This window comes from Aureobasidium namibiae, assembly GCF_000721765.1.
Source record: "Aureobasidium namibiae CBS 147.97 unplaced genomic scaffold scaffold_2, whole genome shotgun sequence".
NCBI classification, from domain to species: domain Eukaryota; kingdom Fungi; phylum Ascomycota; class Dothideomycetes; order Dothideales; family Saccotheciaceae; genus Aureobasidium; species Aureobasidium namibiae.
The window spans coordinates 356-28,052 of NW_013581207.1; the positions used below are offsets into that span (position 1 = coordinate 356).

Here is a 27,697-nt window from a genome sequence, read left to right on the forward strand (position 1 = left end):
TTGAGACATCAATCACTCACGCAGTGCAGATGACATCCGCTCACAAACTAGCTTAGTATAAGTTAATATATAAGCTTAATGCCTTAATTAAATACTATTATCTAATAGATAAAGCAGATTAAGCGCTTCTAAAGGCCTATATACTAATAATAAGATGCTTTTTATAATTTAAATATAAGTAGTCGATTAGAGGCCTATAGACGCTATATAAAGCTATTAATCCTTATTTAATTAAAAACGTTAATCTTATCCTAGTGGATAGACTTATTTACTTACTCTATAATCTAATTTAAGCTCTCTCTTAGCTAAAACATAAAGGCCTCCTTTATAGGATCTATAAGGTAAGTAAGTAGTACTAGAGTAGTAAAGGCGTAACCGTTTATATACCTAGTCTGTCTTATTATCTCTAACTAAGGAGAAGAATTAACTTTCGTCTAGCCTTAATAACTAATCTATTAATAAGATAAGTAGTAAGCCTTCTCTTTTAATTTAAGTATAAATAGGATATATAAGGAAATTATGTCTTCTTTAGATCTAAAAGCTCTAGCTTATCTATAAGGATTATTTTATCTTAGACCTAAAAGCTAGGTTATTTTAGGGTTTACCTTAAAGAATTATATCTAGAGGTTATTATAGAGAAACGTCTAGTAGTAAGAATAACTTTCCTATAGAATAATCTAAGTCTATACTACTTTTATACGTATATTACTACCTCTTTAATTTAGATTTACCTACTTATAGATAGATTTATAATGCTATTATATCCTAGTAACCGACCTATATTTATAACTATATTACTAGCTAGCGCTATTAAGGCTTATATATATAAGCCTATCTTAATACGTTCTAAGGCACTTAATAGGCTCTATATCTAGATCTAGATATATAACGTTCTAGGTAGATTATGTAATAGAGTTGCCTAGATCGTTAATAATAGACTAGTGCATGTCGTATACTTACGAGTACGAGGTCCTCGTATAGCTCGCCTAAAGAAGGTTAGAGGAAGTACGGCTTAATAGGGCAAACTAAAACGTTAATGTCCGTGCTTAACACAACTGTCTCCGCAGTTCCGTTCATTCGGAAGTGGCAATTTCCCGTTCCTACATGCTATAGAATCCGCACGTTACGGAACATGTCTTAATTGTCTTCCGTGCCATCTTTATGAATCTGCTTCGATGGTCTTGTGCGATACCTAGGAGAGTGACATCTTCTGCATGCGGCCCTAGAGTGATTAGCGCATACCGCTAATGATAGTGGTGCAGATGTTTGGCTCGGTAGTGAGCAGTCAGGGGACTTTAGGCAAAGTCTGTCTGATCATCTCGACTGTTCTGAAAACTTCTGAAGAGGTGTAGTAATATAATAGTGTTGTTCCCAAGATTGCATACAAACTACAAACCCCACCATTCATGCTCTATCTCGCGTCTTGGATCAACCACCTACGCCATCACCTATGAAGCAAATTTTCGGCCTCGACAATGCTAGTTCCCTTGAGTATTCGATTCCCACCATGCGACAAGCGCCTGCATCATACTCGGACACAAACTCTGCAATCGATGTTCAAAGCTCCCGAGAACCAAGAAGGAGACTTTCTCAGAAGCGGTGTAAAACGAATTGCTGGTCGTGTCGACATAGAAGAGTCAGATGTGATGAGATCTATCCACGTTGCGGTGCACGTACGCGGTCGCGTATGGAATGCCACTTTGACTACGAATGGAAGTTCCGCCATGTTAGCGAACACGTTGGATGTATGCATGATCACTTCATCACCTCTGGTACACCACATTGGGAACAATACACGCAAGAATCTACCAGCGACTTTGGATCATGGGCTCCAGAAGAAGGATCGCAACCAGCCTTGATGAGTATGGGTAACGAGAGCGACAGAGTGGGCATATGTTCAAGTAAAGATATCAATTCCCTCAGTTTCATCATCAATCCGGACAACCTCACGAGATTGCACAAATCCGAAGGACTGTTGGACGTTCGATTCAGGCAATCTCCAGATCCTGACCGTGTTGGGAACGACTACACAAATGGATCAGATTTAGCCATATCCTCGAGATTTGAGGATTTCGGGCCTCCAGAGTTCCTGCCGTTTCTGTTCAAGCATAGCGAGGCCGCCATAAATGATCCGGTGCGGGCCTTTTCTGCTCCGTCAGTCTCTCTTGGTCTAATCAACTACAGTACAGAAAACTCTGTAGATCATCTGCTGCGTTACAGAGCCTTTGTTTCACCGCGAATCATGCCGCTTGGAACATTACACAAGCTTTGCATCGATGCTGAAGCTGAGGAAGCAGTTTTGAATCATTCCAAGGGCTTCAAGCCGGTAAGTACACAACCCTCAGATGAGCTTCTGGATTGTGACAGACCGCATCCTAAAATCCTTCCCTCTTTCAGGATATCTGACTATTGGCTAGCTTTATCATGCTATCTGCGCCCTCTCGTCATTGAGCTTGGTACTCGGAGGTCAGCAGAGCTTTCTCATAGAGGCCTTCCAGCACTACGACTGGGCTATCTCCACCTGCATCGGCTGCGCATGGGCTGAACCCAGCTCTCTGTTTTATCTGCACTTCATTCTACTTATCTACGACATCTGTTGTGTAGCGCAGGGCATCCCAGATCAAGACATGTGGGCCCAGCATCTCCAGCATCTCGCGCGGTTGATGTACTGCCTGCGAAAAGACGAGCTGGACAAGACACAGGCATACATACTGTGGTACATCCTGTATCTCGATACACAATCGAGTCTGGCAGGAAATGACGAGGCAGGATCGTGTGTACGAGCTCATCTCGCCAACGGCTCCTTTCTCCCAAGTTGGACTCAATTGCAGTACGCGCATGAGGATATCGACTCGCAGAACGATTCTGGTAACTCCTCGACGGTTCACGATTTAGCACTCTTTATGTGCAAGCAGTTCGCCAAGCTGAGCCAGCTGGCTTTGCGGATGCGAAAGGAGACCAAGGAAGGGAAGAGCGATGTTGCGATGCGTCAGAAGTGCATCGAGGACTTCCACTACCATCTTTACTCAGGCTGGACCCGAAGGTACCAGGTGATTCTCGTACGGACCTCGTCAGAGGCCAGACTATGGGTGGATCCGCTATCACGTACGATGTTGGACTTTGTAAGTCAAGCCTCCGGTCAAGCTCAAATATCTTAAAGTCGGTCTACTAATGCTCGTGTAAGGCTTTGCTGCAATACTCGACTACCGTCATCTACTTGCATACTAGCATGTATCCAGGTCAGTCCCTTCGCTTGTCTCCTATGCGGAAATGGGTTGCGCAACACTGTTCCAAGATACTATCTCTTGTATCGAATCAGAGTCTCGGCCAACATCACCTGTCTTTCCCGCTCTTCTTGGCTGGCTATGCAAGCAAAAGCATACAGGAAAAGGTCCAAGCTGTGAAACTCATGGAAAGTATGCAGGCCGTGGGACTGAGCAATGGAAGTCTACGATCACTCGCCCTGCTTAAACTCATCTATGCGGAGCAGGAGGCCAGGCGTGGTTCCTTGGTGAAGACGGAAGACGTAGACTGGATCGGTTTCTCGCACGAAGTAGGGATAAAGGTGGTGAACTTCAGCCTTTAAATCTTTAGATTGGCTTTGGATTGGACTGGACATCATCTTGCTCAAGTAATTTATTCTTTTTTGAAGACCACGTGTCTTCTGTGCAGCAAAGGAGTACGAACGATAGTGTTCGACAATATCATAGAATATGCAAAAGGTCCTTGCCGGACGCAGAAGCAGGCCTCAACTTTCCGACGCCTCGCCTATCGAAACTTCACGTGATCAGCGGATCTTCGGCGTCTTGACTTCCGAGAACGACAGTAAATATCAGCGGATGTGCGGAAACCCAGATCCCGAGAATAACGGTAGGAATGAGTAGTTACCCTACGTATTTGGAACACAACGGTGTGGGGTCAGCAGCGTACGGAACAATCGGTCGTTTAATACAATAGCACGGGCATAATACACATCCCGGAACGTTGTTTCTAGCATGACAGTGCGGGGTTAGCTAGCATCCTTAGGGTTCGTATACTAATACGATGATGTAGACAGCATTTAAGATCTATGCCCCATACTTAATGTTTTTAGCCGCTAACCTTTACGTGATCTTATATAATGCCTATACTTCTAGCCTAAATAGGTCTAGGCTATAGGGCTACACTATATCATAATAGCTAATAACTCGTATAGCAATAATACGAAATACCTAGTTAGTTATAGAAGTAAAAAAATATGGTTATTCGGCACTTACATTAAACAAGATATTATGGTTATATTATACGGCTTATAACGTTTAGTTAGTATTAGTAGCTAGGATATAATATAAAATCTTACTTACTAAGCTTAACTACCTCTTTCTCTACTATTAAATGCCTATATAGAGATAGCCTAAGTTTAATTATAATATAAGAATACGACTTATAAGATAGCTTAGAGAATATATAACTAGTCTATTACATATTAAAGTCTTAGTCTAGAGTACCCTTACTTCTTTATCTTTACTCTCTTTAAAGATATTCTTTAGTAAGCTAGTATGTTACGATCCACTATTAGCTAGAGGGCCTCACCCGCTAAGGAAGTGAGTAGGATGGCTATATGCCGATCCTTACGCACTTAGCAGGTAAGCTAACTAACTAGTGGTGCGGTTAGAGTAACCCTAATAGCTCGCTTACTTAGCAAGTAAGCTACGAGGAAAATCATTACTCCCTTACGCCGTAAGCTAGTAAGCTACGAAGTAGATCCTTACCACCTTACCTAGCGAGTAAGTGAGATACTTATATACGCTTATTATAGATAAGGTATATAGGAAGGCAGAACAACCTCTAGTAGTTCTACGTTTAACTTAATTAGTTATTCTAATAGTCCCTTTAGTATATACTACTATATATACCCTACTTTACTTCGCTTAACACTCTACTTTACGAGTCTAACCCCGTAACCTATTATCTTATCTAAGATAGTTAGCTATAACAATAGCCTTTAAGTCTATAGTAATACTATACTTCTTATAAGTTATTCTAGTATATAGGTAAGTAAGTCTCTACTAGGAAGTCCTATATCTAACTTAATTAGTTATTCTAACAGTCCCTTTAGTATATACTACTATATATTATACTACTACTTTATTACTTACTTAATACTTCTCTTTATAAGTCTAACTCTATAACTAGTTATTCTTTTTAAGAAGAATAGTTAGCTATAACACTAACTATAGATAAGGAGTAAAGGAATTATATCTAGATTCTTAGATCTATAGTATATAAAGTAGATATTAAAGTCTTTAATATTAGTAGTAAAGTAATTCTACTAGTAAATTTCCTTCTCTTACTCCTACTAGTTATATTTATTAGTCTAGACTCTATATAACTTAGTTACCCATTTACTATTAAAGCCGTATTTAGTGCCTATACCCTTAATAATATCTTATATTAGAATTCTAGTGTCTTTAATCTTATAATAATATACTTTAGCGTTAGGAATAGCTATCTTAAAAGGGTAGAATATATTTAGAAGGGTAGACTAAGTAGGTATAGTAGGGTTTATAAAGGTTTAAAGACATTTAACTAGTAATAGTAGATAAGTCTAGGTAAAGATAGTTAAGATGTCTTAGTATTTTAATTACGTTCGTTAGATCTAAGCACAGATTCTAAAGCTTGTAACCATGACATTATTCCGTAACCTATACGTAAAGATACCACACAAAATTGAAATAGAAGCTCTCTTAAAGCTTGCGTTAATTATAACTATCATTCTACGACTCTTTCTACATCTTACTAATAGCCATCCCTCTATACCGCTAGATTCACTAGGCTACTACAACCATATAAGATACGACGACCATCCAACTTATCATGCCTCTATAGCATTCTATGATGTTAACCTCGAGACTTATGTGACTGACTTGAGAAGAACTTAAATAGGGGCTAGCCTTGGGAGAAGGAAATTAAGCTAAGAGTCTTAAAGATGGAGTAAGTAGTAACAGGCCAAAGTCATATAAAAAGCACAGTTGTTACAGCGATTGGGGTTAGATGGTATCAATGAATACCCTAACCATGACTTTTTGCAAGACTTATTAGTCTCTGACATGCATGTCGTGAATGCTTTGAACCTGACCCGGATGACAAACCCGTTAGTTATTATGTAAACATAATCAGTCTTTCCAAGTGATGAGGAAGAGTCAGAAAATACCTGCCAATGTGCTGGATCCGTCTGGGGACAGAAACAAACAAATTCTGAAGCGCATTTCCTTGAGCGATCATATCTTCACTGACAACGACTTCCATCCAAGTCCACGCAACTCACATCTAACAAATACCCTCCACCACGCCATCCATCCAAAACATCAATCACCATGTCGCATCAACTCCATAATCGCCGCCCAGGAGACTGAAACTGCCGCCTTCCTTACTGCCGACAGCTCCGCCAACACTCGAGTGCCAGCTCTGTAAACCATCAACACAGACACGACTGCTATGAGCGTATAAGAGGGATGAGATAAGCAAAAGGGCCGTTCGGGCAGTACTCCAGGGGCAATTCTAGAGAAGTCATTGCCTGGAAGAGTCTGAGCAAAGGGAGGACAGTGTTGTTGGGTAGCAGAATGAATAAAGATCTTCCAGACTGTACCAGCAAGAAAGATGCACAGAAAGCAGGAAGTCGAGCCGTCGATGATGACTGACTCCATGGCCAGCTGAAGATCGGAAGCAAGACTCTTCTATCCAACTCACATTTCCTCGTAATACTTCCCCGAAGTGATTGTGATGCTAACAGAAGTGACATACTCTTCTCATGACTGTGCCATCAACCACAGTCAAGCGCTGAATGTTGGCATAACCCCTCTCGCACATGAAACATTTTGGCAGAACAAACGTGAAAATGGAGGTGAGATTGTCGTACAGCTTTAGATATACAAAAGACACGATCATCCTAAAATGAACTACACCAAAGCAATACGACGGCTAAGTGCCGATTCGTCGCCCGAATACGCGCCAACTTCGATCTCAGCCTCCTTGCTTGCCCACTCGAACTTCCCATCTGTCCACATCTTCAACGGGCGAGTCGATGCCGAGATCCTAAGCATCTTTGTCTCCTTCGCCAGCAGATTGACACAGGCAAACCCGAGAAGAAGACGAGCCGGGAACTCCTTATCATCGCGTTGGGGTTTACCATAGACTTGTACCACATGACGTCCTCCACGGGTGCCAGTATTCTTGACCATGACAGTGACGTCTAGCTCCTCGGAAAGACTTGAAGCTTTGACGGTGAGGTCATTGAGATGAAAAGAGGTATAAGACAAACCGAAGCCGAGAGGGAAAGCTGCGTCCTCACCGAGACGATCCAGTAATCTCTGGCCGTGCCAACGGTCGTAGGTGATAGTTCTGGCGTTGATGTCGAAGTAAGGCAGGTGGTCTTCAGTGGTGGGAATGGAGTAAGGCAAACGACCTGAAGCGTCCACATCACCAAGCAGAACGTCGGCCAATGCGTTTCCACCCTGGGCTCCGGAGTACCACGAAACGACGACCCCGGGGACTAGTGAGCGCCACTCTTCGGTGATCACTGCACCTGCCGTGACAATACAGACAACAGTACGAGGATTGACGGCACTGACTGCCTTGATGATCTCGACGTCGATGGGTCGAATGCGAAGGTTTTGGCGGTCGCCACCGAAGCCTTCGCTTGATCCTATCATGCTTACACTGTCTCCTTTTCCATTAATCATATTCACCATCGCATCTGCCGCAGGTGAACCATCGTGTGGTGGGAACACTCCAGTCAATGACGTGTCGCCCAATATAGCTGGGTCGAGATACTCTCCTTCGTCCGCTGAGGTGTATCCAACGATGATGATGGCGACGTCGGCCTCATCAGCTGCTTTGGCGGCTGCTTGTGCATCATCCTTTTCTTCGAGTGTGACAGACGCGTTTGGTAGACCGGACTTGAGACCTCCGAACGGAGTCACAATGTCATGATTGTTCCTGAGAGCCGAAGACCCGTTATCTCCGGTGTTTGCTACATTGGCCAAGCGACCTATCACAGCGACGTTGCGCAGTTCAGCGCGACGAAGAGGAAGAATTGGGCTATCTTCTACCAGCTCGTTCTTGAGGAGAACCATTGATCGTGCCGAAACTTCCCTGGCAAGGTTTTGATGGTCCTTGCAAAAGACGACTTCCATGCCAGGCTCAGCCTTATCCCTATTAGCGTAATGCGCAAGCTGTGTGGCTATGATACGCTTCGCAGAGCGATCTACATGGTATTGCGTGACCACATCACCTTTCTCCAGAGCCTCAGTAAGTTGTTGAGCCCTTTGTTGCTGGAATGGTTCTTCAACGTCGAGTCCTGCTTTAAGGGAGAGGGGGCCATCGCGAAGTCCCCAGATGAAATCTGAGACCACAACACCTTTGAAGTTGAACTGGTGACGCAAAGTGTTCTCCAACAACTCTTCGTTCTGCCCCGCCCACTGACCATTGACAGAGTTATAGGCAGACATGATTCCGAGACATCCCTCTTCGATAACCCGGCGGAAGTGCGGGAGATAGACTTCTTGAAGGACAGCCTCAGATGCGGTGACATCAGCTGTGAATCGAGCATTCTCCATTGAATTGAGAGCATAGTGTTTGGCGACTGCTATGGCGTTGCGTTGTACTCCACGGCAGAGAGCAGAACCAAATTCTCCAAGGATGATAGGATCCTCTCCGTAACTCTCCTGTGCTCGGCCCCACGCTGGATGACGAACAAGATTGATGCAAACTCCACCGAAGAAATTTGCACCATGTGCGCGAGCCTCAAGACCAATTGCTCGGCCGACTTTCTCCTCCAAGGAGGTGTCCCAAGTGGCTGCACGTGCCATCGAGACAGGGAAGGGGGTACTTTTCCCTATGACGATTCCACGAGGTCCATCGCTGAAGCGAAGACCAGGTAGTGACAGCCTGTCAAGCTGTCCGTGGATATAAGGTCTTATGTTGTAGCCCACTGTGAGCATTTCCATGAACCCGGACCAGAAAGGTTCATCTCCATCAAGGAGCCAGAGACGTTCTTTCGGGGTCATTTGTGACAGCAAAGTCTCAGCGACAGTCTCAGGTGATGCTCCCTGAATGACTGCCTGAACGGCTGACGGGAAGTCAGTGATGGTAGCCATGTTGTTGTCTTCTGTGGTAAAAGAGATAAGGGGTAAAGGGCGCTCGAGTGTTGCTGGTGCCAGGGATCAGTGAAGGGTAAGGATATCGAGTCTTTATGCTTGAAGTTCAGATTGATGGCATAACAATTTGCAATCAGCCAAGAGTCTGATTCTGCCTGCTATAGCATAATAGCCTAAGGTGAAGTCGAGAGATACAGGTACGAATAAGAGTACGAGAGCACGATGTCGCCAAGCATCGGCGCTCGGAAACGTAATATCCCGAGGGACGTTTAGAGATACGGACGTCTCGGATCTCAAGCTAGCCGACGCCTTCCCTTCTGTCCACTGTCTCCTCCTGAGACTACCGAAGCTACTGTCCTCAGACTGGATAGCCAGAGTTTGTGTTGCAATGAGAGCCCTAAACATGAGAAACAGCCGAGAAGAGCTCCGGGCGTCCGAATAACCATACTCGCAAGCTAGTGCTGCCTCCTATACTCATCCCGGTAGGAGTAGGCGTTTCCAGGATCATAATATCGATTAGTAGGAGCTAGCGTATGCTAACAGTGGTACAGTCCAACACCGCTTCTTCTTCAGGTATCCCTCTAAGAGAAACATACTTCTCTTGGACTAAACGGCGCAAATCATGTAGTCAGATCAGCTGAGAACTTCAGATTTTGTTAGCTGATACGTCCAGAACAACATGGGATGGCGTTAGTGCTCTACCTTGAGCCATCAATCGTTCTTAGGCTCGGAGGATAATCATATCCTGACCGTTCCGCAAGGTCGCAACGGGTCTGGATAATCTGGTTGCAATGGAAACAACTTTGAAGTTGAATCATGGCTGATCAGCGTGGTCAATGACTATACTGATCCGTCAACACGCTTATGTAGGCCATGATCATAATTCGACACACTGTCGAAAGTTCGAGATGAGACACTGCGAAATCAACGATTCAATATAGCAGACAAGGAAGCTTTTTCGAAGGACTACATATAGTTGAGACTGGTTTCGAAAGCGGATGTGTTCGGACTGTTCCACATGATGTTCGAACAAATCGAGATCTGATATCGCCACAGATGTTACGCTATCCTCCCTATTGAAGCCCTGCGATCATGGAATAGACTGAGCTGAACCTCATGCCCTCATCATGCTTTTAGCCGCCGTCTGTTCTACAGGGCCTGTCGAGATTATCCCACATCACTTTGCTCTGAACTTTGTTCCATAGCCTAATGATAAGAGCATCTGGTGTTCAGACTTCGACATCATACATTCCACGTCGCCCCGCATTCCATTTACCCCAGAGAAATCTAGACCCAAGCCCTAAATCCCTAGATCTTCTTCGCATTGTATTTGAATCGTGCCTGACCCACTGTTTCATAACCTATCTCTGATCAACCCGTCCCACTTCGAGACCAAACATGCACGACAACAAAGAACCCCCCCAAGTCACCAAGGATCAGGCTTCCATGCATCTGGAGCATATCGAGAAGGACAACAATGTCTCAGTCTTGGAGGATGACAAGCTCGGATTCTGGGGCACCGCAAGGCAAAACCCAATCGCCATGATGTGGTGCACATACATGCTCTTCACTTGCATCATGTGGGGCTACGACGGACTCGCAGCTGGCATTGTCATAACTCTCCCACAGTTCAGGCAGTCATACGGGGTCCCTTTCATGGTTAGAATTTACATGCCTTCCGGCCGAATGTTTTGTGCTGACTCTGCCTAGGGTCAATATGTCGTCCTTGCGAAGTGGCAACTTGCTTTCACCGGTGGTACCGCTGCCGGCTCTCTCCTCGGTGGTCTTGGAGCTGGTATGTCCACTAAATATGTGGGAGAGCGTATCCCGCTCGGCTGTGCCTTTGGTAAGTTGATGGTTGTAATGATATTGTGCGACCTTTTAGTTGACGCGATTCAGTCATAAGTATCGGCGGTGTTTGTGCTCAGTGGTTCTCAGACGGCGATAACGCCCTCTTCCTCGCCGGAAAGTTACTCACCGGTGTGCCTTTAGGAGTTTTCCTCACCGTCGCGCCACTTTACTGCTCTGAAATCGCTCCTCTAGCTACCAGAGGAGCTGTCACAGCTGGTGTCAGCTTCTGCATCTCTCTCGGGCAACTGCTAGCTTATGGTGTCATGCGTCAGACGCAGACAATCATGGGTCCCAACTCTTACCGAATCATATTCGCGGTCCAGTGGGGCTTCAGCGCCATTTTGTTCGTGTTGCTTCCATTCCTACCAGAGTCACCAATTAGGTTGCTAGCACGCGGCAAAGTCGATTCTGCGAAGAACAGCATCCGCCGCCTCTATCCCGTCGATGAAGAAGGAGTCCAAGCACAAATCGACGCCATCCAAGCAAGACTCGCTGGAGACACCGAAGCCGCGGCTCATGCTGGAAGCTTCAAGGATTGCTTTATCGGCACCAATCTTCTAAGGACGCTCTCCGCAATGGGCGTCTTCTTCATCCAAAATTGGTCAGGAGTTGCTTGGGTCCTCGGATATATGGGATACTTCATGCAATTGGGTGGACTGAAGGGTACGACAGTATTCAACCTCACTGTTGCCATTGCCGGAATCATGTGCATCGGCAATTTGGCGGGAGCATTCATGCTCCAGATTGTCGGCCGACGCTCCACAATCACTAATGGTACGTAGCGACGTATCCAGTGCTGAGTGACGCGCTAACACAAGAATTGTAGGCTTATACACAATGACTGTGTGTATGTTGATCATAGCCGTCTTGTCCATCTTCACCTCAAAGGGACAATCAGTCGTGTTGTCTCAGGTTGCCTTCATGGCTATCTGGGCGTTTGCATATCAAGTATCGATCGGATCTGCTGGATTTGCTATAGCCTCAGAGATCCCAACATCATCGCTTCGTGGTGTCACTCAGTCTCTATGCACCATCACCAATGGTCTCAACAGCTGCCTCTGGCAGTTCGTTCTTCCCTATATCGTCAACCCAGACGAGGCCGATTGGGGTGGTAAAGTTGCTTTTGTGTTCTTCGGGGCTTTGATAGCGCTATCTGTAGCGGCATACTTTTTCACTCCCGAGACCAAGGTATGCTACTCTGTTGTTGGTATATCTGCCGCATGAAAGCTAAATCTGAGATCAGGGACGAACCTTTGAGGAGATTGATAAGTTGTATGCGCTTCGCATTCCCCCGAGACACTTTTCCAGAACAGTTGTAAACCAGGGTGGGCGATAGGTCTAACCTAAGGCCTAACATCGCAATGTCAAGCGTCGAATGGTGTAGCCTGGAGGGATGAAGTTTAGATGTGGCGGTGGACATTGAAGAAGGAGATTGGTGTCACGATCTCGTGATAAGGACAGAGTAGGAATGTCTCGGCAATGAGAGCTGCTCTCATCACTTGTTAGGAGCTGCTTATGAGAGCAGGACTATGGTGCTATGAGATTTGCTTATAGGGGGTTAACTCGGACGCTTACTCATACAAGAACAGCAAAGCCATCCACTAGATCTGGAAATAGACAGTCATGCCCAGAACTCTACCACGTCATTTAGAGAAGTTCTTCTCGTGAGTGTCTTCCATTGGGTATCTCGGCATAGCCTGCTCTAGAAGCGAACGGGTGATGATCCTCCCCCTGCTTTTTACTGTTAGCACACCCTTACATCCCTATGCCCAAGACATGACGCAAACGATCGCTTGTCTCGTCGCCATTCGCTCGTCAGCCTGTGTTAAAACAGACAAGCGATATGCGGCATAAATTCACGTATGAAGATATTAGGTCATCTCGAAGCCGTTAGTCATCACGGCGTGTGCGCGCGATTAGGAAGCCGCGTCTAAACTGTTTTACAGAAAACGTTGAACGTCTCCAGATTTCGCAACCCCGGTCTTCTTCTGGGCGTCGATTTCTGAGTCGTCTCTTCTCTGAATTCTGGAATTCTGCTATGGCATACATCCAAAAACTTGATGTTGATCCGATGGCGCATCCCCATGTGCTTTGAATGAATGTGCTGACCAGAATTGATCCTTTCAAAACAGGTCGTAAGTGTTCATTTGTCCATCGCCCTCTTCTCACAGCTCTCTGCCGTTCTCAAACATTAACGTTCGCCATCGCCTATCAAACAGGCCTAGATTTTCCCTGGCCACACTTGCTTCTCACAAAGTACAATGTGATTTCCACTTTTTAGAAGATATGCAACAGTACTATTGCTAGCTCTACATCAAACGGTTGTTGATGTCAGTATGTGTACGTTTGCCTCACACCCATATACGACGAACAGACATAAAGGCTGCACTGCTCCGCTCCTTGAAGGACCAGTATTAGCAGCCAGGATTTGCTTTCCCTCATCTTGCTCTACTCCATCATTCTTCTAGTCTTCTTCGATCTGGTACTCAAATAACACATACCTGAGACACTCCACTCCACCACCGCTTGTACAACAGCCCGAACACTCTGAAGTGTATTACCATGCGAGCCAGTACCCTTCTCCTCAGTATCGCGCTGGTTGTCCGGAGTCTCGCCAGTCCGGTCAAGCTCGATCTTGGCGATGGTATCGACTACGAAGTTGGCTATCCCATCGTAGCTGGTCAGGTCAACGCCAAGGAAGGCATCAATGTAGTCAAGAGAGCTACTACTTCAATCAAGACGACCTCGACTGCGAAAGCATCACCCATCTCGACAAAACAGGCGTCCACTTCTTCAGTGAAGGTCAGCAGCACTTCGAAGAAAACTTCAAGTACATCTGCGGCCCCGGCAAAGGCCACGACGTATCAGCAGCGCGTCCTTGTTTCGCACAACGTCCACCGTGCCAATCATTCCGCCAGCAATCTCGTATGGGATAATGCTCTCGCATCGACCGCCGCAAAGATCGCTTCTACTTGTGTGTATGCTCACAACACCACAACCGACGGTGGTGGCTACGGTCAAAACATCGCGGCCGGACTTGCTGCGGACAATATAACAGCCACCATTACCGAACTCTTCTACAACAGCGAGGTTGGGTACTTCCAAAACCTCTACGGACAGGCTAACCCTGACATGTCCAACTTTGGCAACTGGGGTCACTTTTCTCAAATCGTCTGGAAGGGCACCTCGAAGGTCGGCTGCGCTACACAGTACTGCTCCAAAGGTCTTGCCAATGTCGGACCTTACACTCCACCATACTTTACCGTGTGCAATTACGGACCGCCAGGTCAGTTCACTGAAATCTTCTTCTTCTTCTATGCTCGACATTTTACTTATCATGCTACAGGTAACTACCTTGGCGAATTCGATGTCAACGTCGGCAAATCTCTCAATCGTCCCACAGTTCATTGGAACTATGGTTTGTAGAAACGGGTAGTAATGCAGCTAAACATGACTTATTTCTCCTTACTCTTCCGAGAAAATGACTCGCTGCCAGGTTGATGACTCTTTGCTATGAATCATGCTGGTAGTATATCAGATGATTGTATCATTGTCTTTGTCGTCTGCAGCCCAATTTCGACCTTTTGCCATATTCTAGTCTCTGTATAAAAGTCATTGGTCCTGCGATGCGTCAGTTGTCAGAAGCCTAACGTCAGAATCTGTCGTATTCATCACCGGGAGTACGGTACCGTCTCCGGATGATCTCTCTGCAAGGCAATCATATGTTTGAACATGGTATTAGAGCCTCTAGCGGTAGGCAGTACACGGGATCGGTGGCCTTTCGAGCCACTTGTGATGAGAGATGCCGGCATTAATCTTGAACTTTTCCTGCTGTTTTTCAGGAATTCAAAGGTGTCCAAGGGCGGATCATGATATCATGACGAAGCACTCAGTGGATCGGGCAAAAGAACGGACCCGCTTGTTGCGAGATGAGCCGGAAATTGTCGCATAGTTTACGTCGCATCTTCTTCGCAACATTTCGACGCATCAGATGTAACTTATACGACTATTTTACCGTAATGCTATCGCTGAGAATGCTGTGCAAGAGCATAGTGGTGCCAAACTACGATTCAAGCATTCTGACAATCTGATCCAAGGTTGTGCGAAAAATACGTCATTCGCGAGTCATCTTGCATAACAAGCCGTGTTCTTTATCGATCAGTTGCTCTCGTCTTTCTGCCAAACACAACTTTCTCAAGCTATCGCGAGAGAAATTATCGAGTCGAAGGGTTCTCCAGATGTCGACTTTGAAGAAACATACTGGTAGACCCGTTGGAGGCGAGAGCACTCCGAAGCCTGGAGGAGCCGCACGTGCGGAGAAAGAACGCGAGTTCGGCGGACCGAGTAAGGAAGAAATCAACACAGAATCTTCAAAGGCAGCGAAAAAAGCTCTTGAACTTCAAATCCGTTCCAAAGACCTTACACAAGCTGCCGCCGACGCTGGAGATCCGGAAGAGCGACAAAGATTGCTAGACGAAGCGCTTGCGAAATCCAAGGAGGCTGAATCGCTGGGGAAGACAGCAAAATTCCTCAGTTCTGGCGGTTTCCAAGGTCTTCTCGCAGGTGGCAGTGTGGGAACAATCGTTGGCGTCGGACTGGGGACGTTGGTCGGCACGTTGACTGGAGCTCTGGTCGGAGGCGTGGGTACGCTGGTTGTTGGAGGTTTGGGAAGCGGTATTGGTTCGGCTGTTGGAGCGCTGCATGGACCATGGCTCAAGTCTGAAGAAGCACTTAGAGATGGACTTGCCAAGATAACTGGAGCGTTGCCAAATTGGACCGCGACGAGTGAGCAGAAAGAGCAGTTGGAGAAGATCATGGGTCAAATTGACAAGCAGGAAGCTCCGACGATGGAGGAATTAGAAGCAATGACAAGTGTCGATGGACCAGTTGAATGATTGCTCTGCGTCTGTATCGGACATGTGTGTCGACATTGTCAACGCTCTTCTCTGTCTCAATCGTCCCAGACAGGCAAGCGCGATGGACTGGAAGAGCCGGTCAATTGCCTGCCTGACTGAACAAGCCCTGACAGCTATGCTCGGTATCAGCGTCCTCGAGCAGACGTCATGTCTGAAAGTTAGAAGCGGGAAAGAAAGGATAGACGCGAAATACCAGGAACAGAATGGTCAAGCGAGTGCAACAGACAAGTCTATACACGAACGAATGGACAGACAATTGAACGATTCCTGGCTCGACTGCACCGGTCCAACAAGACTTGATGGACCTGACCTAAGCTTGGATCTAGGTCAGTCCATCTACTGTCACCTCTATGCTCAATCCTCAAGCCCATTTACCCAGCAAAGCCATGATACCTGCTCCCAGCAATACACAGAATACCATGAAGCTCAACCGCTTATTGTCTTTGGTTCGCAACGGGTCGAACAAGAAGTCTCTAGCAAGAAGCTCGACCAGTCCCGTGTAAATGAGGATACCAGCACTGATGGAATCCAAGATACCAGATACGATGTTGGCGGTGTCCGAATTTGGATTGTAGGTCGTGCGCACACCCAGACCAATGGCGATCGCAATTGGAGTGGTCATACCGTATGCGGCGCATAAGAACCATGGTAGCCAGCTTTTCTTGGGGAAAGGTATGGCGGACATTCGAGCCCCAATACCAAGACCCTCGAAAGACTGGTGGAAAACAAGGACTGGGTATAGGGTCGAAAATTCCTTGCCAACAACTCCCAAGTTGAGACCAATAACGACCTGATTTGAGCGCTTAGCATTTCAATTCGATCATGTTCCAAATTAGACTTACGGAATGGAAGATAACACCGAACTCCAGTACCAGGAAAGCGGCTATTTGCTGCTTGTATGCTTGAGTCTGTGCCGCTTCGAGTTTCTCGAGGACAACAGGGTCCTTGATCTTGTCCATGTCGTCGCCGAAGGGAGTATGCGATTTGCCACTAGTGCTTGTGACGTCTCCATGACCCTGCTGCTCGGCCTGAACCTCAGCATGAGCTGCAGCTTCGAGGTCATCATTCTGGAGAATTATGGGCGGAAAGTTGCCTGCGTCTGGGTGTCGGTGGCTGACGGACCTACTACTGGTGGTGATAATATCTTCCACGGTCTCATCGTTCTGTTGGCCGTATTTGGTTTCGACATATCTCTCCGACAGAAGGTCCATCAAAAACACAACCATAACAGAGACGAGCACAATAGCAGGTGGCCATGAGTACACTGCCCAACCACCAGTCATGCCAACACAAGTTTGAGGACTGTAGGGTTCACGAATCAGTCATGGTTCGTGTTGTGCGGCAACATGGCTGACTTACCCGATCTCGCCGTAGGCCGGGTCAAGCAGATGGATGAAAGCTGTAGCGATGATCACACCGGCACCGAAATATCTGGCGAAGAGGTAGACAACCAAGGGAATCTTGAGCCATCTCACACGTTTGGCCAGGACTGGGAAGAAGGTGACTGCGGTAGAGACGATCAGAATGACAAAAAGGGCAGAGATGCGTGCTCCAAGATGACCGTTGTAATCGTTTCCAGATGCATTGAGGGCGCAAATGACCTGGGCAGGATTCGCGGTAGCAAGATCGACGTTGTTAGGGTCGAAACTGGACGCGGAAGACATGGTGAGCGACAGAGAAATGAGACTTGCAAAATCTTGGCTTTAAATGCTTGGGTCGCTTGACTTCTGAGGGAGATGGGTCTCTATATGAAGGTCGGGCGGCCACGAGTGACAGTGCGGAAGACGCTGCCGGTGCCCATCAAGGTGTCTCTCAAAGCGGACGCCTCAAAACTCTAGTCGGCTTCTCGCGCCCAACAACTCCATTTCCTCGATTCTTATTCGTTGACTTAGCATGTGGTTCAAACCTTGAATCACCGGACGCTCGTATGCATTTCTGTCCACGCGGTCTTTTTAACGCTCCTCATGAGTGTCAGCAAGATGAGGGCCTAAAATCTCGCGCGACGACAGTACGAGACTTCTCTACATCCCGTTACAGACATGCGTGAAGTTCTGCTGCATCTTGTAGGGTATGTGTCTGTGCCTATCTTCGCAAGGTCGTCGAACAGAAGTTGCCTCTTCAGGACGACCTCTGCATGAGACCACATAGCGCTCTCCTTCGATTCGTTTAGGGCTGCATTTGGCTCAAATTGCTCCCGGTGGCCAAGACTGAGCATTGAATGCAAAGGACCGTCTACAATATGCTCACGCTTGACGCCCAGGAGGCTCAATCTTTCTGATCCACAGGGACCACGGTTGTTTTTTAAGCTTCCAGATCGCCCTTTTGGAGGAGACACGTCCTCATTCATGTGACCCCGCGGGCTCGTAAAGCTATATTGGCGGCTTTGGTGACATGGAACCGACCTTCGCGCAAATGATCTAGTACGCAGCTGTTCTAGTCCCATCTTGTATGCCCCCAACGCTATCATGACAGCTTATACTGGTCAGAAAGGTAGTTAGAGATGAATTCTCTAATCGTTCGAGGCGCTTTGCTGTCTTCCACATATTGAACCTCTTTGTGTCCGCGTGCATTTCCAACACCAGTCCTTTCGATGCCGGCCGGACAATATACCCTAAGTCATTACACCTGGATCAGCTAGAGACGAGACTGGAAACTTATGAGAAGGTCTTTATTGGCCAGTTTCTTGCGCCGGCGGATTTGATCGAGGCTCAAAAGCTCGGCATTGCGATCTCAAGCAAAGAAACACCAGACTAGATCCCCGGACCATACATTGTTTAAGCTATATCCTAATTTGTGATCCCGGTCATTCTTCCTGATTTGCCCAACACTCTTGCTTACTGACGCAAATTTCTCAGCAGGCTTTGTTCGTAGCAACCATCTACATGGAGTTTGCAAGACTCGCGACTCGATTGGGTGCAGAGCAGTACACCGTCATTCGTCACAAGTGGATCACGAAGATATTCGTGGCGGGCGGCGTCCTATCATTCTTCCTCCAAGATGGTGGTACGCACGATCTCCAAGACCGCTTGCTTCTGCTATATCGAAGCTAGCTTATCCTTGCAGGTGGTGGTCGTGATGATCGGGGATTAAGACAGCAGTCCTAGGTTCTCACATCATCATAGCGGGGCTTTTCGCGTAACTCGCATTCCCTAGATTCTTCATGGTTCTCGCTGTCGTCTTCCACGGAAGATTAGTTAGCAAACATACCATGTAGTCGCGCAGCCCCCTTCCGTGGCGAAAGCATACTTACACCTTGTATACGGCCAGTCCTCTCATTATGATCAGATCCGTGCTTAGGGCAGTGGAGTACCTTTGGGGCGATAGGGACAGAAAAGACAGTGATAGTCACTTGAAATTTCAATATTAAGCAGCGTAAGATCTACGCATCTGTTCGCCGTAAGGGCTTTGCCGCTGTGTCATTTCCACTCCAAATTTGTGACCCTGATAGACAGACCATATATAGCATTGATCCTGGTACATTATAAATCAAAACTTAGATTGGCGGACTTGTAAGCTGTTCTTCACAGTAGTGTTAAGCCAATGACAATCTATCCTAGTCTTTTGTTATAGCTTAAGTATCCTATAGATGGTCCTAGGGACGTTGATTTGGAAGGCATATAGTTCGGTTATAGCACGCCAGACAGATTGGGTTCGCAGAGAGGTTAAGGAAACAAGGGCCTCTCCAAGCTATCAAGCTATGGCATACAGACCTGACATACTTACAGACGAATGGGTCGGAGGATTCCACGCACCATGCATCAACAAACAGGTATAATTCTAGGATACCGTTTCAATATGTTCTTTAAGAAGGTCGGATATATTTAAAGATGTTCGAACCAAGTGTCATTCTGTGAAGCTCACCCACCGAGTATGATGCCATGATCAAAGACCGCAAATTAATCGGGAAGCCCGTTGGGTATCTGAGATTGGTGACAGCGGCCACTCTGTCACGACTATCATACTCGACGGGACCCAGAGCATAGATGTCAGACTACTGTGTGACATTCTCGACGTGAACGGCCACCTCTTTCTCTTTAGTATCCAAGATCAACTGGCTGGTAGCGAACTCTGCAGAAAAAGGATCGGTTAGTACAGTCGTCCTAGATCTGTAGTACACCAGACGAACTTACGGTCGGCCTCTGTGGTCCTGAACTTTCTAGCTGGGACTTTGTGTTCGAAGAGCAGGTCAATCTCGCCAAAACTGCGATCTTTTGTCTCCGGCAGGCGGAACCAGCACCAGATGTTGCAGAGCAGATTCGTGCCGGCGTAGAAGAGACCGGCTTTGGCGCCCCAGTTCCATGCTATTTAGGAGAACACATCAGTTGATACTCTTCGTTTTGCTCATATGTTAAATAAAGGCTTACCAGACGCAGAGATCATGCGTGGTGTGACGCTGTTTGAGAAGATACCCGTCAGGTTGTACACAAATCTACCGATAGTGATGGTCTTGTAGCGCAGGCGACCTGAAGGTGTTTCAGATACAATCGGATAGCATACCGGACCGATCGTAATCATGTTGGCAAGAGTAGACACGATGAGTAAGATGCCGATGGCCAACTCAGCATGCTTGCTGGTGCTGAAGCCGAGGCCACCGATGGCGACAAGACAGAAGAACATGAAGGTAAGTCCAGTCATGTAGATTGTCGCCCGACCGAAGCGGGGGAACAAGAACCAACAAATGACGCCGCCCACGATGTAGCAAGCGGAAAGCGCGATGTTCAAATTGAGCGCTGCGACGGGAGCAAAACCTGCGGCTTCCAGGAACACCACGCTGTAACCCAGGATCGCATTTCCGCAGAGGATTTGAGCTGCCCAAACTACACAGTTCTGCAAATGTTAGCAACATCATGGTTGCAGCAAGAGGGAATTGCTTACGATCTCGGTTCGGCGAAGGTTGGTGCCACGGAAGCAATCGATCAATCTAGCACCCTCTGTTTCCATCTGCTCTTGCTCGTTGGTGTATATAATGTAAGCCAAACTGCATTCTACCTCAGCCTCATGGGCAGGGCCTTGGTCGATGAGACGGTGTAGACTGTTCCTCGCGAGATCGAGCTTTTGGCGTCGGACTGCGTTCCATGGCGACTCTGGGGCGAGATATGCCAGAACGAAGAGTGGTACTGGCCACATCCATTGTAGAGCAAACGGAAGGCGCCAGGCGATATCTCCATTGAGCGTGATGGCAGCACGAGCGACACCAGATGACAGAAGGATGCCGGCTCCCCAGCACATGCAGACATAGGCTGTTACATATGGTCGAAGAACGGTCGGAACGACTTCAGAAGCGTATGAGGTGGAAAGGGTCTGTGAAGGACGATCAGTACGAGTTGAAAGGTCTCAGAATAGCGTCGGCTGACCTGGAAGACACCCCATGGGATGCCGCAGAGGGCTTCTCCGACAGCAAGGACGGGGAGAGAAGGGGCGAAGAAAGGAATGAAGATAGCGCCGACTAACCACACCATAAAGAACATCATGGTGTGACGAGACCCAAAGCGATCTTGAAACTCTGTGTTCAAGACGAGACCAATCAGTTGGCCAACAACAGCCGAGTTGGACAGTCCAGACTGCCAGGCAGCGGAGATGGCCCACTTCCCAGGTGAGACTTGCTCGCCGAATCTTTGCTGGAATTGTGGTTGACCATAGAACGAGTTGATCTTTGTGGTAAGGTCAGCGAATATGTCGATAGAGAACAGCCAGAGATTCTCACAATGACCAGATCATAACCCTCCATGACCAAACTGGTTGAGAGAATCATGGCCCAGAAGACAGCTTTCTTGTGCTTCTTGAGGGCTTGCATGACGGTCAACTTCGAATCCAAGTCGGCGCTTGTTTGTGCTTGAGTGACGAGTGCGCGAAACTCCAGATTGTTGGTGCTTGCGACCGGCGCATCGATGCCATTGTTGTGTGTAGCCATGATTGAGGTGTGATTCGAATCACTCTTCCGATGGTACGACACGGAGGATCTGCATACCAGTCGCGTCATCTTATAGAATGGGTGTGTCTTCACCCCCCGGAGACCCTGATGTCGGATGGAAGAAGTTGAAGTTTTGTATGGCGAGGTCTTCACGGAGAATGCTTCTTCAGGGCTGCGCTGGCGATCGAATTGGTTCGGGAACGTTATGGTTGATTCCCCGCACGATGATTCCAAAGAGAGGTCAGCCAGTGTTCACGCGAGTAGATTCGTATCCCCCACCCACCGGTACCCCCCACCCCTCACACTGACCCCCCGGCGGGCTTACGTGGGCTGCTCTAATGGAAGTTTATCCTCCAGACACGACCCTGTCAGAATCCGAGCGTACGGTCAGCCCTCCGGAGACTGCTCATCTGACCAGACCAGTACGTGACAGAGACCTTCGTTGATCCACGGCTTGAGACAGGTATTCCAGTCTCATCCATCACCCGATCCCCTTGTGCTTGGGACCGATATTGCGTGGCCATCCGACGAAGCGGCCTCCTTCGTCTTTCTCCTCTCACGTTTACAAACAATAACCAGTTTGTCGAGTACGTTCGCCCAGAATTCCCATTCCCGCCAACAACCCAGGGTCCGAAGAATTCTTGCACCTTCCCTCACGACACGCTCTGGTCCCTTCTCTCCGTACAAGTCACCAACTCCGGTCATGTTAGCCCGCATACGGGGACCGTTCAAGACGAATTCCTGCACGATCTCATCGTCGGCTGGACGATCCAGAAGAATGATAGTGTCTGATGAGCTCTCGCTGTCCGAGCTATGGCCATCGTTGTCTTCCAACGCAGGTTGCTTCTCATCTGGTGGTAGACTAGGTGGTGTTGCCGTCTTCGAGGAGAACGCACTGAAAGCCCAAAGAACAAGGGCTGCATGAGCGACAGCGGTGGGCTCATAGAATGCATTTGTCGAGAACCTCCGAATATGCCAGAAGACCACACCCGCATGAATAGCTGCCAGTCGGGCCTTGTACTGATGTTGATTAGCCCACCTATGGACGGCGTGTCGGTCTCCCAATATCATTGCTTCGGATCTGAGGCCCTTCTCGCCCGCAAGATATCGCGCAAGACTAACAATCTCTTGGATGGGCGTCAGTAAAACGACGCGAGCAAGATGAAGATGCAAGACAGTTGTATGCTCAAATCCGCTTGCCTCTCCAATGGTAGCATTTGCTGCCCAGTGTAAAACATCCAAGCTATCGCACGTATGATTCTGCCACTGTTTGAAGATCGGAAGCGATGGCAGCCAAACAGAGCTGCTGGGTGGGAGTGTTGTCCCTACCGAGTGCTGGTCCTTGGGAATCCAACTCGATAATCTCTGACCGTAAAAGGCTGCAACATCAGCGAGACGTCGGTGAAGCCCGTAGATCAGAAGTATACGAGCAAACTCGCCAACACCTGCCGCGAGTTTCTTGTGCATGTACAGGTCGTTGACAGCTGTAGCCAAATCTGGTAATGGCTGCTGTTCATGCATGAGTTGCACCCAATGAGATGCCGTATTAGCATTCCATAACCTCTCTGTAGACGGCAGATCGAGTCTCGCGTCGCTCAACGATAGTAATGTCCTCGTCTGGAACTGGAAAGACCATATACAGTCCATCATCCAGATACAGTGCCGCAGTCGGAGACGTGACTCCCTCTCGACCCATTGCTTCCAGTTGTCTTCTGTTGCGAGTGGCGTCGTGTTCGGACCGTGCTCATCCAAGAAGAAAGTCGCTAGCTTTAGCCTAAGTGCGAAGGCTCCATCTCTTGAAGTCTTCTCACCACAGTATGCGGCACCGACGGCATGTAGTAGGGTGATACTGTGTTCGGTTGCTGACCCAATCTCATTTCCTCCTAAGGATTCGGCAGCGGAGATTATAACTCGCCGGACGAACTCGTGCAGCGAAAGCACGAATTGATCCAGATCAGGGTTCTTGAGATAATGACTGCCAACTGCCGCTATACTAAGGATGAGAAGAGGGTGTTGGATTTGTATTCTCAATGAGGGCAGATGGATGAATGGGAGAATCGAGCTACAGTTGTCAGCATAGAGATCAGACAGATGATCGAATAGAGCTTTGGGTGGAAGCTCGATAGCCTCGAATGGTACAAAAAGACCTGAGGTCGTTGTACACTGAGCTGAGTAATGTGACTGTAGTTCGGCATAACCTTGGCTGTCTAGCCACTCGTTTGCGGAAGGTTGGATCACAAGATTCGACGGTAGCAAGAGTGAGAACGTCTGTTTTGGACGCTCATAAGCTGCATGACTCATGATTGCCCTTCGCTTGCGCATTCGTGGTAGTCGGGCTGTTCCTCCATCTGCATAGAACTTTCCAGGCGGCTCAGGCCTTGGCTCTGTGCCCATTGTATTTGTCGTGTTGTCGTCCTGGGGGGTCATTCCACAATTACTTGAACGAATCGTAGAGCCGCCGGCCATGTGTTCGATATCTCTCGAAGCAGCGGGCGAGACTTCCGATATACTCTGTGTCTCACTGGCAGGCACGTAGAAGTCGAACAAGTGATCAGGATATTGCCACTCATGATCCAGCGAACCATTTAACCCACTTCCGTCCTCGAATCCAAGCCAGTTTATCGTGGATTGGTTAATGGGTAGTGACGCGAATAGACCAGTCGCGCTAAGTGCATCTTGATGTCGATGTGCGCCATCCATCATGGCCACGGGTGGACTCGCGGATAGCCTCATGTGCGACAACGAAGAGATAGCATGCAACGGTGGAACCATGCCATATGATGGGAGTTCTTGATCCACATGGTACGTAGCATACGAGGTGTTTTCAGGAGCGCTACCGAAAATGATCTCTGCCCTGCTTTCGAGGTCGACTTCTGTATTACCTTTGGAAAATCAGATTTTGCATGATCGCATCCAGCGTCAGATTGAAGCATACCGTGGTTGGGATTAGGACTGCCCGTACAAGCTTCTGTTGGAATGTCCTCGTTCGATATTTCGCCAGGATAAGTGCATTGCAGCAATCTTTGTTGGCATCTTGCACATGGCTTTTGTCCCGAACATCGGGTTTTGGATGATGCGCATGCTATACATGCTCTGCCTCCCTGTTGGAGAAGACTTGGACCAGGGGACTGGTGAGTGTGCTCATGCCGCGAGCGGGCGTCTCTTCGCATACGTCAGAAGGTGGTGCCTGTCGTAGGTGTCGCATCGACTTACTTGCGAAAGAATGCCTTGTCGCAAAACCGACATTTGTGCTCCCGCGATTTGGTGTGTGTTAAGATGTGACGCTTCAGATGCTCAGAGCGGCCGAAACTCTTGTCACAGAATTGGCATGGCAGCGACTTGCCCTCAGTCGCGCGTTCAGCCATCCGGTGAGAGAATGACTTTGCCTGCGGAATGTGAAGAAGAGGAAGTTCGGAGTGTGAGGGGTAAACAGAAAGCACCCTCGCGCCTCCTCCGGGCCAATAGACTTTGTAACTATCCGAGGTAAAGCAACGGTCGTGGTCAACACGTGGAGAACTCGTTCTGTTCTATCTTCTCTATCGAAAAACAGACATCAAATTTCTTAAGCAGCATAAGAGATCATCGATGATAAAGCTTGTGTCTTGGCTCTCCCATAGCCAGTGCAGCGCCTCTGAACTAAGTGGGGCACATCGCATGTCAATTTGTGCTCCGTAGCCTCCTCTCATCCAGCTTTTTTAATGCCTACACGCATGTGGCCCTTTCCGCCGCGATTGGCACGGAAGTAGTATGGAACAAAGTTGACGTCCGACAGCGGCTTCGCCTTGTCGAGACCGTTGTCTCTCAAGAACGGACTGTCTTCGAACTTGTCCGGTTCCAAGATTGAACAACCACGCGTGACGGTCAGAGCGACATACGAATCTCCCAGGTCGCGGTCGTGCACGCTCTGTTCTACCATGCTGCAAGACGGATCCATCAGGAGTGTCTGAAGTTTGAGTCAGTGACACGATTTGAATATCCACCTGTGTCGACTTACCGCAAAGTGGTCCTGAACCCAGGGATTATCCGAGTCTTCAACGCAGTATACAACAGGACCCCTGGCGATCGTGACTGTGTTCTGGGTGGTAAGAGGATGGGAGCTTAGAAGACGAGGTTTAAGTGGTATCGAGAGCGTGAACTCAGGTTGTTGTTCGAGCCAGTCCGAAGAGATCGTAACATAGCCTTTATTCACCACAAGCCCTGGACACTCTGGCGAGATCTGGTATAATTAGTATGTTGCTCCAGGTACGATGTCTGCGTTCTTGACTTGCCTTCCATGACTCAGCCCAGCCAGGTATCCTCAGCCGAAGGTCGACTTTGACCTTTCGGGAGCGCAGTCTGAACTTTACGTCCCCAGAAGATGGCCACTGCGTTTCTTGCTCAAGCTCTATCATGTCACCGGCGCAATCAAACTCAAGCTTTGCGCCTATGTACAGATGCACATCGATGCGCGCTTTTTGTTCCGTGTTCAAGGTGCTGTACGTCCAGATGTAACCTCCGATGGTACCTAGCAGGCGCAACATATTTGGCTATATCACACGGTCAGGTCAACCGACTGAATAGGACCTTGAGACTCACCGGGCAACATGCGACCGTGAACCAGTCGTTGCGGGATGAGGAATCCTCCTCGCTTGACGCCAGCTGGTTGACATATGTGAACTTTCTACCGTCCGTGGACATCGCGGTCAGAACAGCGTTGTACAAACACAGTTCCATGATATCTGCAAATCTTCCGTCCAGATCAGTCTATATTCGATGTTAGTATTCGCCATCGTCACATGATTCTGCATCTGCTCACCTGGAGCAGTCGTTGAGCCAGCATCATGACACCTATCGCAGCACAAGTCTCTGAATAACAGCCACCTTCTGAGGTTCCTTGGGGCAGATAGTAATCGAGACCAAAGCCTTCCCACTGCTTGATGGCACCAATACCACCTGTCGAGTACATCTTCTGGTTGACCATATTTCTCCACAATCTGTGTGTTGCAGCTCGCAGATCATTGTGACCTTGCTCGATGCGCACGAGGTCCGCGACGCTGGTCAAGAGATACATCGCACGGACTGAATGGCCCTCGATGGTCTGCTGCTCGACAATAGGTAGGTGTGCCTGGTGATACCATAGTGAGCGAGGCTCGGGATAGAATGCGGGTTTCATGTTGGGGTCTGCTCCACGCGCCTCAGCCTCCACGTCGAAATAGTGTCTTCCGTCACAACCAGTGGGATTTCCTCTTTCCGTGATGAAGTATTTGGCCAACATGAGATAGCGCGGAATTTCTGTGCGATCGTAGAGGCGGAGTAGTGCAAGCTCGATCTCAGGATGTCCAGGATAGCCATGCGTTTGTCCAGGGTCTGATCCGAAAGTCTTGCACAGGAGGTCGACATACAGGCAGATAGGACCAAGAAGCTGATCATTGTCGTAAAGTGCATGATGTGCTAGAGCAGCTTCGATCAGATGACCGCAGTTGTAAAGTTCGTGCATATCTTTGAGGTTTGTAAATCGTTTACCCGGTTCGACTACGGTGTAGTGTATATTCAGGTATCCGTCAGGTTGCTGAGCAGATCTGATCATATTGACAAGCTCGTCAACGGCATCCGCGATCTCTGGCATGCACTCTTGTTGCAGAAAATAACAAGCGCCTTCGATCCATTTTGCAACGTCAGAGTCCCAGAAAAGATGATCCGGAATTGGCCAAACCTCTGGCGCGCGATCGTACACCGGATGCCATTTCAATCTGAAAGCATCGTAGCGACCAGTCTTCTTCAGCACGTCAAGCTGGTACTGCAATGTATTTGCTGCGACTGCTCGTCGGCGTTGTCCGAGGAGAGTCCTAGGGGCCAGTGTCGTATGACAAAACGAAGTCTGTGGATAGGCCATTGCGCAGACA

General features: G+C 48.0%; 9 protein-coding genes across 9 annotated transcripts; 4 read left to right on the forward strand and 5 right to left on the reverse strand.

Moving 5' to 3' along the window:
- Positions 1-2,242: 2,242 nt before the first annotated feature.
- M436DRAFT_78115 (uncharacterized protein) lies at positions 2,243-3,586 on the forward strand (the record flags this gene model as incomplete). The annotated part of the gene is made up of 3 exons (XM_013575815.1): positions 2,243-2,326; positions 2,418-3,122; positions 3,185-3,586. 3 exons carry the CDS (start codon positions 2,243-2,245, stop codon positions 3,584-3,586), a joined length of 1,191 nt encoding a protein of 396 aa, XP_013431269.1.
- Positions 3,587-6,938: 3,352 nt separating this feature from the next.
- Positions 6,939-9,137, reverse strand: M436DRAFT_37967 (glycoside hydrolase; the record flags this gene model as incomplete). The annotated part of the gene is made up of 1 exon (XM_013575276.1): positions 6,939-9,137. The coding sequence occupies one exon, from the start codon at positions 9,135-9,137 to the stop codon at positions 6,939-6,941; it is 2,199 nt and encodes a 732-aa protein (XP_013430730.1).
- A 1,446-nt stretch (positions 9,138-10,583) lies between these two features.
- Positions 10,584-12,324, forward strand: M436DRAFT_38479 (general substrate transporter; the record flags this gene model as incomplete). The annotated part of the gene is made up of 5 exons (XM_013575369.1): positions 10,584-10,796; positions 10,848-10,983; positions 11,037-11,766; positions 11,807-12,176; positions 12,232-12,324. 5 exons carry the CDS (start codon positions 10,584-10,586, stop codon positions 12,322-12,324), a joined length of 1,542 nt encoding a protein of 513 aa, XP_013430823.1.
- A 1,226-nt stretch (positions 12,325-13,550) lies between these two features.
- M436DRAFT_37636 (PR-1-like protein) lies at positions 13,551-14,414 on the forward strand (the record flags this gene model as incomplete). Its single annotated transcript, XM_013575220.1, has 2 exons — positions 13,551-14,274; positions 14,335-14,414. 2 exons carry the CDS (start codon positions 13,551-13,553, stop codon positions 14,412-14,414), a joined length of 804 nt encoding a protein of 267 aa, XP_013430674.1.
- A 451-nt stretch (positions 14,415-14,865) lies between these two features.
- On the forward strand, positions 14,866-15,883 carry M436DRAFT_69392 (uncharacterized protein; the record flags this gene model as incomplete). Its single annotated transcript, XM_013575669.1, has 2 exons — positions 14,866-14,880; positions 15,242-15,883. The coding sequence occupies 2 exons, from the start codon at positions 14,866-14,868 to the stop codon at positions 15,881-15,883; spliced, it is 657 nt and encodes a 218-aa protein (XP_013431123.1).
- Positions 15,884-16,265: 382 nt separating this feature from the next.
- M436DRAFT_37607 (Fe2+/Zn2+ regulated transporter) lies at positions 16,266-17,568 on the reverse strand (the record flags this gene model as incomplete). Its single annotated transcript, XM_013575213.1, has 4 exons — positions 16,266-16,694; positions 16,747-16,949; positions 17,031-17,206; positions 17,264-17,568. The coding sequence occupies 4 exons, from the start codon at positions 17,566-17,568 to the stop codon at positions 16,266-16,268; spliced, it is 1,113 nt and encodes a 370-aa protein (XP_013430667.1).
- A 2,327-nt stretch (positions 17,569-19,895) lies between these two features.
- On the reverse strand, positions 19,896-21,815 carry M436DRAFT_78121 (sugar transporter; the record flags this gene model as incomplete). Its single annotated transcript, XM_013575816.1, has 6 exons — positions 19,896-19,972; positions 20,035-20,205; positions 20,269-20,731; positions 20,780-21,205; positions 21,259-21,555; positions 21,609-21,815. The coding sequence occupies 6 exons, from the start codon at positions 21,813-21,815 to the stop codon at positions 19,896-19,898; spliced, it is 1,641 nt and encodes a 546-aa protein (XP_013431270.1).
- Positions 21,816-22,289: 474 nt separating this feature from the next.
- M436DRAFT_69395 (uncharacterized protein) lies at positions 22,290-25,180 on the reverse strand (the record flags this gene model as incomplete). The annotated part of the gene is made up of 3 exons (XM_013575670.1): positions 22,290-24,697; positions 24,778-24,977; positions 25,029-25,180. The coding sequence occupies 3 exons, from the start codon at positions 25,178-25,180 to the stop codon at positions 22,290-22,292; spliced, it is 2,760 nt and encodes a 919-aa protein (XP_013431124.1).
- A 317-nt stretch (positions 25,181-25,497) lies between these two features.
- On the reverse strand, positions 25,498-27,687 carry M436DRAFT_38414 (DUF1680-domain-containing protein; the record flags this gene model as incomplete). Its single annotated transcript, XM_013575354.1, has 5 exons — positions 25,498-25,758; positions 25,810-26,012; positions 26,062-26,341; positions 26,391-26,558; positions 26,611-27,687. 5 exons carry the CDS (start codon positions 27,685-27,687, stop codon positions 25,498-25,500), a joined length of 1,989 nt encoding a protein of 662 aa, XP_013430808.1.
- Between the last annotated feature and the right edge of the window lie 10 nt (positions 27,688-27,697).